This window comes from Patagioenas fasciata, chromosome 4, assembly GCF_037038585.1.
Source record: "Patagioenas fasciata isolate bPatFas1 chromosome 4, bPatFas1.hap1, whole genome shotgun sequence".
NCBI classification, from domain to species: domain Eukaryota; kingdom Metazoa; phylum Chordata; class Aves; order Columbiformes; family Columbidae; genus Patagioenas; species Patagioenas fasciata.
Genome location: NC_092523.1, coordinates 24,548,818 through 24,565,639, shown reverse-complemented (window position 1 = coordinate 24,565,639; position 16,822 = coordinate 24,548,818). Strand labels below are relative to the sequence as shown.

General features: G+C 42.0%; 1 protein-coding gene across 7 annotated transcripts in view; it reads right to left on the bottom strand.

Moving 5' to 3' along the window:
* The window catches only part of TBC1D1 (TBC1 domain family member 1), a 107,393-nt gene extending 90,850 nt beyond the window's left edge, over window positions 1-16,543 (bottom strand). For 2 of the 7 annotated variants that reach the window (XM_065836395.2, XM_065836397.2), the window contains exons 1-2: window positions 16,201-16,541; window positions 8,227-8,735 (exon numbers count right to left, since the gene is read on the bottom strand). In XM_065836395.2, coding sequence (XP_065692467.1) covers window positions 8,227-8,643 — 417 coding nt within the window. In that variant the 5' untranslated portion in view covers window positions 8,644-8,735; window positions 16,201-16,541. Of the gene's footprint in view, window positions 1-8,226; window positions 8,736-15,764; window positions 15,784-15,859; window positions 16,021-16,200 lie in introns of those variants that run through there. The other 5 variants (XM_065836394.2, XM_065836391.2, XM_065836393.2 and 2 more) reach the window with 5 other exon arrangements.
* Between the last annotated feature and the right edge of the window lie 279 nt (window positions 16,544-16,822).

The following is a 16,822-nucleotide window of genomic DNA, read 5'->3' as shown; positions in this document are numbered from 1 at the left end:
TTTATCTTCCACACTAAATTATCTTCAAGCTTTTCACTCAAATTTGAAGATTGCAGCATCACCAAAGTTTTGCAAAGTTTAGGCAGTTGGTCACAGAGAGTTAACTTTTCTCTCTGTGAGGATATTGCTCAGCAAAGAAGAAAGAAATTATTCCAGCTGAGAAAATGTAATAACATGCTGGGTCATAAGGCACAGGATGAGTACCCAAAAGTTAGTGCCAGAATGATGTTGAAACCACAAAAAGAAAAAAATTGCCACACGACTGTATTTCACAACACATTCAACCTCTCCGAGGGAGGTTCGCTAGTAATTTTAAGACCATTACATGTAAATCATGGAAATGTACTAAAAGCCTTCCATTCCCATCCACATAACAGCCACAGGCACAAGACTGCAAGAAGATATTTATCAGCTCGCAGATTGTTCCCATGCTGGTTTTGTCTTCTCAGAGCAGGGCTACTCCACCTTGGACTCACCGGGCACATACAGTGATTTCTTCCCACACAGTGCCAGTGGGACAGACACAGACTTTGGTCCGTGACACTGAGTGTCCACGTGGCCCTGTGTTACCTGCATAGAGGCCAAGTAAGCCTGCAAGTCTCCCTGTGCACCTCCATCCCCATAGCCCTACTTTCAGAATCTGTGTCACATACAAACTGCACAGCCCAATCCCTTTGCAGCACCTCTAGTGGTTCTATCATCTGCTTGCCAAAGTACCAGGAAAAAACTGTCAAATTACTTCACGTTCTCACTTTAGTTTCCAAATTTGTGTCAACTTGGAATTTGTCGAAACACCTAAGGTGATCTAGCAAGGTGCACTGAGCTGGTTTGGAGCAGAACGCAGTTCAGGTTTTTTACCTTTTCCCCTAAAGCAGCTCAAAATGGAACTGAAGAAACATCAACACCAGCATAAGGGAAAACGCTAAGAGTGTACACCAGGGGATGGATCAGAAGAGAAAAGAATAACAGAACTGCCTCTTTTAACAGGGGACAGCTATTAAACCTCAATATATCATCAGATATTACACTTGAACTAAAATCCCATGGCAGTTTAAGACTGACCAACTGGGGAACCAGCTTTCTCTCTATTCTGGAAAGCGTGGCCTTGCTTCTCCCTGATTCCCACAAGGGTGCTCATGAAACTGTTGCCTGATCAGGTTAGAATGCTAATTGAATTGAAACTGTATCACTTTTCCCTTTGGAATATTTAAATTGCTCTGAACTGCCTCACTGAGTGATACCATGGTATAATATGAGATTAAGGGAAAAGGTGGGAAAGTGCAAGTCAGCAACCAAGGGTCTGCAAGGCCACCAAAAGCTGGACTCGGACTAGGTTAAGATGTTAAGAGTGAGCTTCTCTCTGCAGATATGTAAGGAAGCTCTTCTCTGTGTGAAAAGCAAGTTTCTGAAGGAAACTCTACTGTAACTCTGGAGGACGCTTGGATATTATGGCTCTGGTTACCTGTACTGGACTGCACAGGCCACAAGCATCAGATCTTGTAAGACAAAAGGAATTGGCAGTAGTCAGATGAGAAGCCATCACAAATCTGCTAATTACGTTTTATCCTCATTTCTACTGTTGTGGATTTTTGCTACAATCCCCAACAGAAAAAGCGAGGGAATAATAAATAAACTTGGCATGAACTCTGGCTCTAAAGTAAAGCACACATGACAGCACAAGTAACACACGGCTACTTTCAATATTATTGAAGTTGAAAAGTATGCTAACAATGTCATCTGATACAGAAAACTATACTGTTGAAGTCACTGTAAGAGTTCTTTTTAGTCATCCTGTAGCAGAAATTTCTGTATGACTTAGGAGATTGAACAAATCACAATAAAATCTATTTTTTTATGTTGCTGCCAATGTGAAAGTGGGAATAGGCAACTCTTTTTACAAACTATGTGATTAATCTCATCTTCCTTGGTAATACATTATCTTTGACTCAGGACATGGCATTGGCATTGCACAAATGAGTTCTCCATGTGGCAATCACACACGAGGTTGAGGAAAATATTGCAGTATTTCTTATAAAATGAGGGTGAACAGAGAAGCACTGAGCTGAGGCAGGGTGTCATAAAGTCACTCCAGGGTCTGACAAGAGCCCCATAAAGACTTGGGATAATGCTGCTAGGGATGGGGTCCTTGGCCACTAAAGCCCCCTGAAAGAAGAGTTCACATACATGAATCCTTTGAACAGATCCCAGGACAGAGCTGGTGTAGTCACAGTTATGCACTGGGCTCAGGATGAGCATAAAGCCTGATTAATGGCGAGAGTGTCCAAGGCACAGCTGTCTGTCTGCATTACACAGGACACTCTAGGAAGATTTACACAGCTAAACTTTGACCTACTTTATATACTGGAGTAAGTATGTGCACAAATATGTATTTGATTTTTCATTTGTTCTGTTGGCTTTTTTTTTTTCCTCCTGGTTTTTACATTAATTTTTCCAGTTAGCATTAGGGAGGCAGGAGAGACTTTATAAACCAAAAAGCAGTGCTAGCAGTTTGAAACTACATAGACTCCATAAAAACAAACAAACAAACAAAGGTGCATATGAGTAGGTGGCAGATAACAGCCAAAAAAGGCCCCCAGTTGCACTGAATTAAGTCTAGTTACTGCATTTTGAGTGTTTTATGCCTTTTGCAAAAGAACCATGTTTTAGTCTCCTGAGACTCATCAAGCAGTGAAGTACAGTAGAAAAAGATCACCTTTAAAATTATCTTGCCTGAATTCTTTTAAGAAAAGGAAACGGTGCAATGAAAAATGAGATACTTAGTGAGGCCATATCTTAGAGTCTAATGTGAAAACAAGTTGTGTAAGAATCCTCAGTCACGAAGCTAAGCCTCACAACTGCTTCGGAGTTCACTGGGCCTCTGCCATTCCTTTTATAGATGAATAATGCGAAGTTCACTCACAACATCAGGTCTGTGCAGCCTCACAGAAAGCTAAGTGTTGATTATCTGAAACCAGCTTCTCCAGCACATAATCAGATCACAAACAGCATGTAACAGAGCGTACTGCATTCCAGGTAATACAGCATGATCTACTTAAGTGCATAAGCTATTGTAACTCATGAAAGTAGGTGAAGGTTATTTAAAAACATAGTAACGCTAATGCAATTGGTCAACCGAAGAAATAAAGAGCTCTGACAAAAGGAGAGATCACTGTTGTAACCAAACAGCTCAACAACAGGGCAAGTGCTACGTTTTTAAAACTGCATCAGCATAAGGAGATGTGGCTTATCTGTGTCTGCTGTGAGGGAGAACTGGCACAAGCGAAGACAATGAGTAGGCTCAGGTCTGGAGGAGGTGCCCCAGTCCACTACAACCACTCGGGCACTGCAACCCTCATGGCCACACACCTGCAACCACCAGAAACCCAGTTCCTGGGGCAAAAGCAGTCCCTGATGTATGACACTACAGAACGAAGATTTAGAAGCAGCAAGAGGACCTGTGCATGTCTTGTGCAGCTGTGATCGTGCTTAAACCACAAGCAATATTTCTCCATAAAACAGAAAAAGAACAGTTCCATCCAGTGTTTTGCCATTATAGCTTTAATGGCTCTGGTAAATGCAAGTATATATTACAGACTGTTATGACAACTTCTGTCCAGACTCTTGGGGAAGAAAAAAAGAACTAAACCCTTTCAAAATATGAACCGAACTTTTTACATTTCTTCATGCTGCTGTTCTGCATCCATCATCAATAACATCACAGAAACATTTATCCTTACAAGGTATCTGGCAAGGGATGTCAAAGGCAACAAGAGCTTTTATACCTATACAGATGACAAAAGGAAGACTAAGGAAAACATGGGCCTGCTGCTGAATGGAGCACAGGAGGTGGAAAAGGCTGAGATACTGAATATCATCCTCTTTGACTCAGACTTCTTTGAAACCATTAAGTTTAGAACTGTTATCCTTTATTTACAATAAATATAAAAGCATAATAAAGAACAGTACAACCTTAATCTGCCTTAAATCTAAACTAGCCCAGGGCATCAGATCAACTAGTGACCAGTATTCCATTAGCCAGCCAAAACATCCATCAAATAAGATTAAACATACCTAAGTAAAACTAACCATTTGACACACAAAAGAAAGATCAACATAATGGCATGTGGAATTACTTTTCAAAACTGAGAATAAGAACAGAAATTACTCTTCCTTTGTAATGTTTTGGCTACTTTGTTTCTGCTGGAGAGAGACAGCCTGTGACAGCATGCCATTAGCTTCTCATTATGGACAAAAGCAAGGTGTCCTACAGGAGAGTGGTGCTGTGTTTCTGGAGTACGAGCTCATGAAGGAAGCAGCACAACTCACCTACAGGTCCAAACATCACCTTTCAAGTGAACGACAAAAATGCCAGTAATTTTCCATATCTATAGTTTTCAACAGCAACAATGATGTCAATAACATCACATTGCTGTAGAATGTAATCAGATGTCAGACCAGACGCCACTGGGAAGACAGGTAGGCTGGTAACACGTATATTTTCATTTAAGCCATTGCACTCCCACAATACCCAAGCACTTTGGCCAAGCTGCTCAACAAGGCTGTGTTCTTATGACAAAGGTACTACCGTGCAAGCACAGGTCTTCTGGAGAGCAAATTTTTCCTCAGCTTCCAACAATAATAACAGTGTGGAACACAGTATGCATAATCCCCATCGTTTACTTATCACTTGTCTTCATGAACTCCCTGTGGGCAATACAATAAAATCCAATCCTGAGCACATGCAAAGAAGAGGCATTAATGCTTCAGCCCCACCCTCTGGTAGAAATTATCCAGTCATAAAGCCCCATCAGAACCTCCACAGAATGAGGGTGAAGGGATGAGAAACTCCAGTATCTATAACTAGAGGAAACTTATTGAGGTTAAACATCAAAAAGGAAGGCAGGCTCCAGATCCCATATCTGACAGATCTGCTTACAAAGGGAACTCTAATCCATAAGAGAAGCTCTCCCTAGGCAGTGTAAACCCATCCTTTTTGTACTAAGTGGAGTGAAATGATCTCTATATGCATGTGCCTGTTTTCAAGTAATGTGCCAAGGAGCAGTTGCTAGGAAAGCTTCTTTCATCCTTCCCTACTTACTGCTAGACCAGCAGGGAAAATGAGCCATGTACTGCCATGACGATGCAATGGAAATAATTATACAAGATCCTACAGAGTGAAGACAAAGACCACAACAGGGCACTGCCTTTTCTTTCAGCTCTAAAGAAAAGCAGAACAAAGAGTTCCTTGCAATGAATCCTGACATTATTTAGTATTATTTGCTTGTCTACTAATTTATTTTCTGAAGTGGATATGTTGGTAATGGAGGAGCAACAAACCAGCACTGTATTCGTATCCAGGAAAAACACGGCATGCATTCCCACACCCCTATCAATTCTAGATTTTAGTTAAGCATTACCCAGAAAAAAAAAAAATCATCTCTCATTAACAAAATGCTTTTGTATTAAATACAAAGGTAATCCCTCACTAATCAAGTATATGTTCTCACTCAATTTGTGTATATGAAGGAGCACAACTACAGTCTATCTGCAATGCTGATGCTACAAGCCTAACTATCCCTGGGTTTCTGTGCTTCCTACCACCTCCAGTACTATTTCTCTGTCTGCATGAATTTCATGTTTCTTGTCCTCCTCTTCAAAGATCTTCACTGTTTACTCTTCTACTCATCTGCTTTAGTCCTAACATATTAATCTTCCTAGTCTACTTCTCTCACAGACATCCTTCTGCCCTCTTTTATTCTACTTATCCTAAGGTGAGGATATACTCAGAACTTACTGCAAAGCCACAAAGTACTTTCTCCTTCAAATCCTCAGTCAGACCTGACCTAATCTGAGAACTGTTGAATATAGCCCTAGTGCAGATTTATCTATGCAGATATAAAGAACTGTGGCTCTCGAAGTTTACAATATTATTGTAATTAGTAATAATTGGTTTGTTTGGTTGGTTTTATTTTCAAATAAAAATAGATAAAAGTGCAATTATCACAAAAGTTTGGATGTCCAAGATTGCTATGTAAAGAGTTGTTACGAACACATAAACTAAGTGATCTTAAAGGTCTTTTCCAACCTAAATGACTCTATGATTCTAAAATTCATTTCTTCTGAAGTTGAACATAAGCTATGACAACATAGTAATTCTTAATTGCAACTCACTGGCTTTTAACAGACAGCTTCCTCAATTTGTACAATACAGTACACTCCTATGCTTTCAAGATGGGTATCTGTAAAATAGGTAATGGTTCACTCCTCTTGATAAATACACAAACACCAATTAGCTACAAGGCACTGTATGACAACATCCAGGGCAGAGTAACAACACCCTATAAAGCATAAGGGACTTACTTAAAAGGTAAATTAATTAGCAATCACACTGAATTTCAGCAGAACAGGCAGCTCTTCACTTTAGAACTCTTGGTATTTCCATTACACTTTGTTAAAATAAAGGTCCACAAATGCTGATTACATGTCCACTTCCTAATTGAGAGCCTAGCTTGCAAAAAAGTCAAGAGAAACAACCATTGCAATCAAAGCAAGTGAAGAGACAAGAATCCCATTTCCTTTTGAGGTAGTTTTTGAAAGGACAGCTAGCTGTATCAATCTGGGGCTAAGCAGTTAAAACAAGTAGCAAATGCAAAAATTCTGGGTGTTGTCTCCAAAAACATGTAGACACAGCTTCAAATTTGACTAGAGACTTTGTTTTCTTTCATTTCAAACATGTCTACAAATTTTACCAAACATGAGGAAAAAGTACTTCAATCTTTTGTTGCAAAAGAAAATGTACTAGAAGTGATCAGTGTTGCATACTATCCATAATCCTGTAAATCACAAGCCACAAAAGTGCATAAGCAGACAGCAAAATACATTTACCAGCTTCTATTCAATGCCAAGTCTCAATAGATCTATTCCTTATTTCTGCTCCCTTACATATATAAATTTTTACATTTTAACCTTACAGGATTTCTCACTTGAAGACATATGATTTACAATGTATTCTCCTTCTAATTAATCAGAACTGCCTTTTTTATCTGGAGGGGATTTAACTAAAGCTGTTTCCATATGTTCTGAGCTCTAAGCTTGAGACCATGGATTTGGAACTGTACGATGTTTTGCTATTGGGCAGGTTGACATAAATCTCATGTGCAGTGTACATTCATATAATACCTCCAAGGTGCTTCAGCAGGACATCTCCTATGAGTCAAGCAAGCAGCATGTAGCACGACTCTGTTTTCCAACATTTTATCTAGAGTCTACACTAATGTAGTGAAGGGTATGTCACTGCTTTGTCCCCAGTAGATCACAATAGCTTTATGCCAAATCCTACTCACCTTACTCATTCACGAGCATTATTGTCTTGCATTACTCACAAACAAAAGATCAGATTGACTATTTTTAATGCTTCTACCTTTTCAGCAAGGGCACAACTTGCTCCAGGGAAATGCAGACTGAGCCAAACTTCAGCCCTGCTGTGAGATGCATGCAGCCCAATTCCCACCTCATGCCATGCAGCAGCGAGCCTGCATGTCACGGAGTCGCAGCACTGTGCTGTGGCCTGTCTCCCATTCTCCAACACCACAAGCCAGCCTCTGTGCATGACAGAGCTAGGAAGAGGTTTCCGCGGTGTCCTGTGGTTGGAGGTATGCTACATATGAAGGCTCCACCCTACCCCCTCCTCCTTCTGAGAAAGGAGTTCTCTCTATTTCCCAGTTGAACAGGCCTCAACTCAGGAAAATAGAAATCTGAGAGGTCTGACCACAGGATTAGATAAAGTTCACAGTGACTCAAGGGTGAAATCCTAGCCCTAGTGACATCAACAGAAAAACTCTCACTAACTTGAGGGCCAAGATTTCTGCCCATATCCCAAACTGAAGTGTTTTTCCAGCTGATTAAATTCAGGCTTTGATCCTGAAGGAGAGTTACACACCTTGCACTTCACAAACCGAGCAGTTCAAATTCAACTAAACCATTAACATCAAGTAAAGTGACACCTGTCACTAAGTTTTAGTAAGATCCAGTCTCTAACTGTAAATGCAACTAAAAGATCTTACACTGCAGTGAAAAGATTAAAACATCACAAAGGGAACTCCATCTTAAAAGAAGTAGCATCAACTCTCCCATACTGACATGATATGCTATAAAACACGTGATAGTAGATATCAAATTCTGCAGTATGATACTGAGGGTTGCTTCTTTTTTTTTCTTTTTACTTACTTTTGTCTGATCATCAGCTTTAAATACATAGCAGATACTATGGTGTTTTGCTGCTCCATCCTTTATCAGACAAGCAAAGTAACTTGGATCGTGGCTGTTGTGAATCAGTTTGTGGACTTGCTGTGGCTTGTATTCAAACAAACTCGAACAAATCAAAGGATCCCACTGCTGGATTTTCCCTGTGTCCGGTTCACATCGCAAACTCGCTGGTGAAATATACAGTCGGATTTGGCTGATGCTAGGTTCTTCTTTGGAAGACTTTGTACTGAGCATCCGGATCTCTGCCACAATCCAAGGCAGCATGGACATGGTGGTTAGGGAATGCACTGGCAGAGAACCAACGAGCTGGAGACTAAAACTTGCTGAGAAATCACTAGGTGTTTGACACTTTTTAACTTTGAATGTTATCGGCTCCATTTTACAGTTGTTTAAGGAACTAATTCACCAATATTTCAGTTCCATGGAATGACAATTCTGGATGGTTCCTTTGATTAAGGAACAGAAGAGTTCTGAAAGTAAAAGAAATAGTTATGTAGGTGCTGGAACCCTATTAAAAACAAACTGTCAGTAACACAAATACTTCATAGCTTAACATCAGAAGAGCCATAACTAGCACATTACCCCTACATCGAGACTTTCAGTTTCAGGTCTAACAAACATAATAGTACATTGCTTGGAAAAAAGTCCATCTTGACTTAAAAGTTGCTTTATGACCTTTGCTAAACTATCTAATCAGTAACTAAACTCAAAAATGCACTTTTTTTCTATCCTCTGTCTGTTTCATGGGCAGGCGCATGTGGATCACACTGGCCTATTTCAACCCTATTATCACAGAAAGAACTCAGCTGATGTGTTGAAGACAGCGCATGCTAAGACACTTTAGCCTTTAAAAAAAAAAAAAAGAAAGAAAGAAAAGGTCATCTTTTGTGTTCATAGGTAGATGATTTTGCATTTGGCTATTAACATGGAGTTGCTTCCTTGGGTACAATTTGTCAAGTGATCATGGGCTGTTACCAACCAGACTTTTTCATTAAAGAACACCCCAGAAATCATTATCATCTGAAAAAGTTAACAGCACTTGACAGATCCTCATAAACCTGGCAGATAGCAGAGATGAGCAACAATTTTTACAGCATCCCACTAAAAAACAGATGATGATTCACAATTCATGATTGCATTTCAAGGTCTGTGAGCCAGACAGGACTACTTAATGTTTACCACATTGATATTGTATTCTTTTCATTTCTTACAATATCAGATGGAACCAAGTTACATACAACCCCGTTATAATCCTGTTATACCCAGATTCTACTACTACTACTGTTATTATGTATCTGTAGTTTTAGTAACAAAATCCAATAATTCCATTCATCTATCCATTTCATTTTGCAAAATATAGTCTATGAAAACACATAGATTGGCATTTGCTGTACCACCGTGTCTTAGCTCCTCATTAATTGAACCTGCTTTCAGCTGTTGCATTATTTTGTGCGAGGCTGATGAGAAGCTGACAGGCCTATAATTGCCTATGTTTAAATACCGTGACACTAGTTTACCCTCGGCCTTCTGGGTTTCCCATGAAAAGACCTATTAAAACAACATGAGCAGTCCCAAGAATTCCTTATAAAACATTTTTAATTATATTTGAACAAGAATTTAATTCATGGCAGCTATTTACTGTGGCAACAGTATTTCTTGTCTCTGTTAATCTACAAACATGATCAAAAAAAGCAGTATTTTTCTCATGAGCTTGCGTTAAACTTTGTCCTTTATTTGTCCTTGTAAAAATATTTTCAAACTGAGTTTCTGACAGTGCTCCACCTTGTTGAAAATCAAAGGAAATTTTAGGATTAAAAAAATGTCAAGATGGAAATTAATTCGGAACTAAACGAGTGTTGAAAATGTAACCAATCTCCAAATGTCTGAGTGGGGAAAACTGTTTCTGCAGTAGCTGGCAAAGCGTGAAAACAAGAGAACTGCAGGCATCACGTGTTTGGGTACATTTACTTTTTTGGCACTTTTGCATCTTTTGACAAATGAACTCTGTGGCAACATTACCAGTTCCAAGGGTACCGAATTTAGCAAAAGCATACAATAGTGCAAGTTTCAAATACATTTTTTGAAGAAATCATCCTAAGTAGCATTACAGAGGTGTAGAACAATTTTTTTAAAAGCCTTTTTACAAATCTCTCTGTGTGTCTGTGCATGGAAGGTGTGGGAAAAAAGGCCATAAAAATCCAGAACTTGTATGTCTCATTTCAATTATGCTACAATGCCTTTTTTTGTGTGTGTTTTTGTTTGTTTGTTTGTTTCACAAACAAGCAAGAAAACAAACATCTTTAAGATCACTATAAATGCATTGCTCTGCATGGGATAGCAGCTTCAGGAAGCATTTTTTCACCTTATCAACACAGACTGCTAAACACAATTAGCATTACAGTTTTGCACCTGTCAGGAATCAAAACTGTCTCTTCTTCTTTGACACATGATTACGAATGCTTCCTCCTTAACTATAACAATGAAAAACAGTTCAGCAACTGAAGGGAAGATGGGATTCATTCACAACTGTAGTGGTGTGTAATCTGAAACACATACAAATTAGTTTTCAGCTTTCAGTGTTCTCATCATTTAGTGTCACACACAATAGTCTCAGGATAAGAAAGCCTATGAAAACTCTGTTCTTAGTTGAAAACAGAAGAACTGAGTTACTGCGCAGATGATAAACTATTAGCCACTTACTTTTTGTAACCATGTTTCTCAACTGTGTTTTCTCAGAACACTTTTAAAAAAACTAGTTAAATAAAATGCATGTAAAAATATGACAACATCATCCTCATTTAAATCAGTTTTTCAAGGAAGAGAAGTTTTATATGGAGTACCACCATCTACCATGCTCTTCTACCCCAGACCTACAAGGCACTGCAGCCTCAAATAGGAATAAATATCGCAATATAATACATTTTGCATGCTAACTGTAAGGACTGAACAGTATTAAAAAAAAAAAATAAATCTAACAACAGGTTGCTACTCTGTCATACTTCAACAAACACTGCACGACTGGAATGTATTTAACATAAATGCAAAGCTTCTTGGCATTCTTCTCTAATAAAATAAACACCTTGAAAAGTCAAGAGCATAAATACTCCAACGTCTGCATTTGTTATTTCTAAAGAAAACAGTTAACACTAAATCAAAACAGTTAACTAGAAGTCAGAATGCTGCTTTTTTTTCCTAACATTAAGAGGGGCTAAAAGTGCAGTTTCTCAAAGCACAAATTTAGCCACATCAGGTCTCCTTATCTAACACGTCATTCAGTATGTTACTGTTCTGCATGCTCCATCTCCATTTTCCAGACATTCTTTCTTTGTTTCCTCCTCCTGTCATCCTTAGGTTAATCTACATGCAAATCCCACCAGAAATTATATGAATTTCATGTTGCCGGCATTAATGTCCTTTAAGTCTACACCAAGGACTAGGTTTTACTTCAAGACCATGAAGTATTTGTGTACGTGCTTAATTTAGACTTAAAAATAGTTCTATTTATCTCAACAGGCCTATTCTCAGCCATAAAATTAAGCACACATTATGATCAAAGAGCGCTCGTGCTCTGAGCCCGTCTCTGTCTGCCCTGACTCCACCACCTGGAATTTTGGCACCTTCACCCACTTCTGGTTGCCACCACTCAGTTAATCTCCTCTGAAACTTCAGTCTGCAGGCGCTGTACTGGTTTACCATCCTTATTAGTACAGTAGGCTCAAACGAGCTTCCTCTTTCTCCCAAGTGTCTGATTTACTCACAGCTTCTTCAAAGCAAATGATTGTTTTACCTTTAATGCAAGATAGAATAGAAAAAGTACAAAAATAAAGCCATCTACTTGTTTCCTTCCACCTAAACTTGGATCTTCTGTTGACGGCTCTGAGTGCATTCAGGTCCATTACTCTGGGCTGGCAGAAGACTGCCAGGCTTTACTCTGCACACAGGCTGAATGGCTTTAGTTGCTCTCCCAGTGCTCACGGACAGAACTGGGACAGCTCCTCTTTCTCCCCTCCCTCAGTATCTTCTGAAGGATCACCGCTGCCCTTGCACTCAGCTGAGAAGAGCCTGAGTGGCACTCCTCAGCTAACAGATTTGCTACTGCCTGAGAAACGATAATATTCTCCAGACTGTATCTTAAATTTGCCACTGCTTAACCTACTTTGATTTAGCTGTGTTTGCTCAATCAGCATAAAGAACAGCCAGGCCAACTGTAGCACACATGATATTCACACAAACCACACCAATAAATCTAACCCCACCTTCTCTACTAGGAGACACAAGACTGACTCACCAATGTGAAAGATACACATGGGAACAGACGTGTGCTCTTTGTCTTCACCTTCACTTTCACTGTGATCAACCCAGCTGCTTCTCACAAGCAGGGAGCACGCTTGCTTAGAAAGCATGGAACACTACACAGATGGTCGGGTTCTAGCCAAATTTGGTACTGTGTTTTAAATGAAATACACGTATCAGGCTCTTGTTCTCCCAGATCAAGTTGTATTCTCATCTTTTTATGTCACCAGAAACTAAAAGGGACACCTGTAGTAGAGAAGTTAGGGTGAAGGCAGGACAGCGTGAAGGGAATAGCTACAAAAATCGGTACCTCCGCCATCCTGGACCCCAGGTTCTCCCTGCATGAAGGGACATGTCTAAGCAGCGGCATCATGCAGGACACCATCCCTCAAAACTCACTTTTTCTCAGGAGAGCAAAGACTTTATCACAAGGACAAGGTACAGGCTCAGGGTGCCATTGGGTTGGATGAACCCAGGTCAGCTTCGAGACTAGGAAGTAGAACCTTGTGGGGTACAGAAAACAAACGGTGTTGTTAACCTAGGAGGACAGGGCACTGGAAATCACATGTTGGCAACTGGCAGAAAACCAGACAGATTTGGAATGGACTCAAACGAATACAGGAATAAAAAGCTAAAGAAGGGAGAGAGATTGTTTTAAACCAAAAGAACAAACACACACAAAAGGCAAAAACTACAACAGTGGTGAAGAGTCATCTTTCTTCTGCTGTTTCTTTTGGACTGGACTGAATTCAATAAAGAGATGCAGCCAAAAGTTTCAGACTCTTGACCTAAGTAATCCTTCCCTCTCCTCCAGCTCAACCCCTTGTTTCGTAGCAGTTGGAGTGCTGGGACCCACAGTAAAACTGGTGAGTTTAGAAGACACATCAAGCAAGAAAGCAGTCAGAACTTCTACACATCAAGGATTAAATTAGGAGTTTGACTGATGAGTTGCTGAACAGAAAAAGTCCAGTTTCCTCAACTTCTGTAGTTCATCTGAGAGAGAACTGTGCAATTACAGCACATCAGGCTGCTGCCATGACAGCAGTTTTTTCTGTTAAGTCCGTGTTCCTTCTGCCCTCCAAGAAACCAAGCAAAACTTCCAACCATGTAGCAAGGTCTTGTGAAAAACAGCTTGTCTTAAAGAGCACAAATTTGCTCAGCTCTTCTTTGCACAGCATTAGTGCTGAACCCTGGTGACAAATGGAACCAGAGGCACTAGTACTGACTACACTTCAGCGCTGATTATTTTAGCAGAAATATCATACTACTTAAGGATTATGAGGAGCTCTGGCTGCAGAGCCAGAGCTAAATACCACTCCTCTCCCTCTCTCTCTGATGCCAGACTGAGATTTACATTGTCTTCACTCATGCTGACAGATTTCTCTATTCACATAGTAGGATATACAAAAAAACACAAAAGAGAATATCTATAAGGTATGTCATGATATGGTCATTGCTGAGAAGAGGTCTTTTTATGTTTCCATCAATATGCATGAATTGACTCTCTTCTCTGGTATCACAACACGGTATCCATTAGACTTTTCCACACGGCAGCCAGTTGCAAGCTGCCTTTTTCTTGAAACTTCGAACAACATTTTTTGTCTGTTTTCTACGGTTAAATAAGATTGTTTAGATATCATACCATAGGTTGCTCTCATTTTTCAAATAGTTCTAATTTAACTTGAAGTGGCAATGTGCCCTTCTGTTACAAGGATGATCTTTTTGTTTCATAGATACTTATTATCTGCTGTTACATTCTGGAGCAATAGCATGCTGTGGGCAACAGTATGTGCAAGTCCAGAAGTCAATTCACCTCAGACATTGTTTTTAATTTCCTTTCATTTTTCATACACATGTATTAAATGCTGACTTTTAAAGGATTCTTTTCAATGCCCTGAGCAGTTTCAGATACGGCCCTGAACAACGTTCCACCATGTGCTCTAAGCAAACAATTTGGTTTTGTGGTAATGATCACACCTGAAATATTTATCAATGCAGCCAGTATTTATATCGCCCCTCAAATAAGATAAAAAATAGACTATTAATTTAAAAATATCCCAGCAAAACTGTAATATTTTCTTTATTATAACATACAAGTTTATTATAATCAACTATCAAATTAAGAAAATGGCTCACTGTTCCTGCCCTATTTCCTTAACAGAGTCCACAGAAATGAGTATGCTGATGACCGAAGCTAGAGCTTGGATACTTCTTAGTCAGCCTCTTATGTACCTGAACAAAATATTGGGCTGTTCTACCACTGCAATGCACTAAAAAAAAATCTAAAGAAAGCTCACTAGGTAAATTTCATTCTGAATGCCATTTCTTTTTATTCAATTGCATATCCACAGCCAAAATACTTGCATCCAACTTTTCAGTTAACCAAATCATAAAGTGAAAGAAGTGTCAAGTCATCCATATATCAGTGAATTCCTTCCAGCCTGTCACTTTTCTCACCTGCAAGCATTTCTACTTTTGCATATTACCTATGACTTTCATCATTTCTATAAAACAACCTGTGGTGAATTTCTATTTCAGCATTTACAAGTGTTAAAAGCATAATCATATTCATCAGCTCAGAGGTATTTGCTGTTCAGGAGATGTATGTTTTTATTAATTTTGACCCACGATTCAATCACCGGGCTTAACGGCAGGCACAAATCCCACCATCTGCACCACTGACGGTTCCTCCAGCAGATCTGCTACATCAGCCTCTCTCCCAAACACAACTGAGCACACAAAGGTCTCAATCTTTTTCAAACTGCACTATAAATAACCACATTTGTTTCATACCTCTCATGAACGTGCTTTCAAGAGATCGTTCCCTTGTTAATTTAGTACGCGAATTTAAAGGGCCATAAAAACACAGGGCCAGTGTGTGGGGATTGTGAGGTTAAACTCAACGGTGCTGCTGAAGGAAAGGTTCGTTTCACCCCTGTGGGAAGAGCCGCTGTGTTGCTCCAAGAAGCAGCAAGTTCTGGGAGTTACACCGAGCGGTTTTGCGTGGATGGGTGAGGAAGGTGCAGGCAAGAGTGAGAAGAACTAAAACCAGAGCGTGGTACACGAGGTCAATCGCAGATTAAACTCAAACGTGTCTTTTGGTTATTCTGACAAGAAGCCAGCCCCCGCCGGACCCCGCGAGCTGAGAACCGCGGCACCACCGCCCCGCCGTCCCCGCTCCCGCCCACCCCGTCCCGCAGAGATACCGTCCCCAGAGCAAGTGCTGCCGCCTCCCCAGGGCTCCGCTACGACCGACGGCGCGACCCTGCCCAAGAGACTGGAGGGCAGAAGCCCAACCTACCCCGGGGCAGGGGCTCGGGCCGAACTCGCCACCCGCCTCACAGCCGCTTCCTCTCGTCCGGGCGGGGCTTTCTGCCCCTCAGAGTCCGGACACAGCGGCCGGACCAGCCCCGCCAGCCCGCAGCCGCGCCCGCCGCAGGCTGCCCCATTTCTCGCCTCGATTCTTTCACTTCCTCAACACTAAAACCCGATCTTCCTCCTGCCCCCTATAAAAACGCAGCTTGGCTCAGCCAGCGCCGCTCCCCCGGGCCGGCCCCCGGCGAGAGAACCGAGGCCCCCACCCGCAACCGCCCCCCCCGCCAGGCCCGAAGCTGGGGTCGGAGCTGACCGGCCGCCGCTTACCGCTGCCTGGCCGCCGCAGGATGTGCTCGCTGCGAGGAAGCGTCTTCGGCGGGCAGCGGCCGCGGGCTGTCAGGCGCCGCCTGCCCAGCTCCCGCTGAGGGGAGGGAGAGGTGCAGGGAGCTGCTAACGGCCGCCGGGCCGGGGGAGGGGAGGCCCCCTCAGGGCACCGGCAGCGCGGGCTTCCCGGCCAAGCCGGGGGGAAGCTCCTCGCCGGCTCCCGTTGCTGCCCGCCGGGTCAGGACGGGCCGCCCCGCCCCTACCTGCCGGCGGTCCGGGCGGGAAGAGGCGGGGGAGGCCGAGTCCAAGACCATACACCCAACGGCTGCTGCTCGCTGCCCCCCCCCCTCCCGCCCGGCAGCGCGGACAGGAATAGCAACAGGCGGCGGGTCCCCGGCCCGGCGGGGACGGAGCGGGACAGGCGCCTGTCTGAGGCGGCAGGCAGCCGGCGACAGGCGGGCGCCCATGTCGCGACAGCGGGCAGCTGAGGCCCGTTCTCCCGGCCTGCTCAGTCCCTCTCGGGAAGCGTTTCATCGGGGCTGCCGCTTGTGTCTGTCACAACCTCGCATCTCCCACGGGAACACGTCGCTGTCGCCTGGCCGTGGGGAGCGCGGGCGGACCGCGA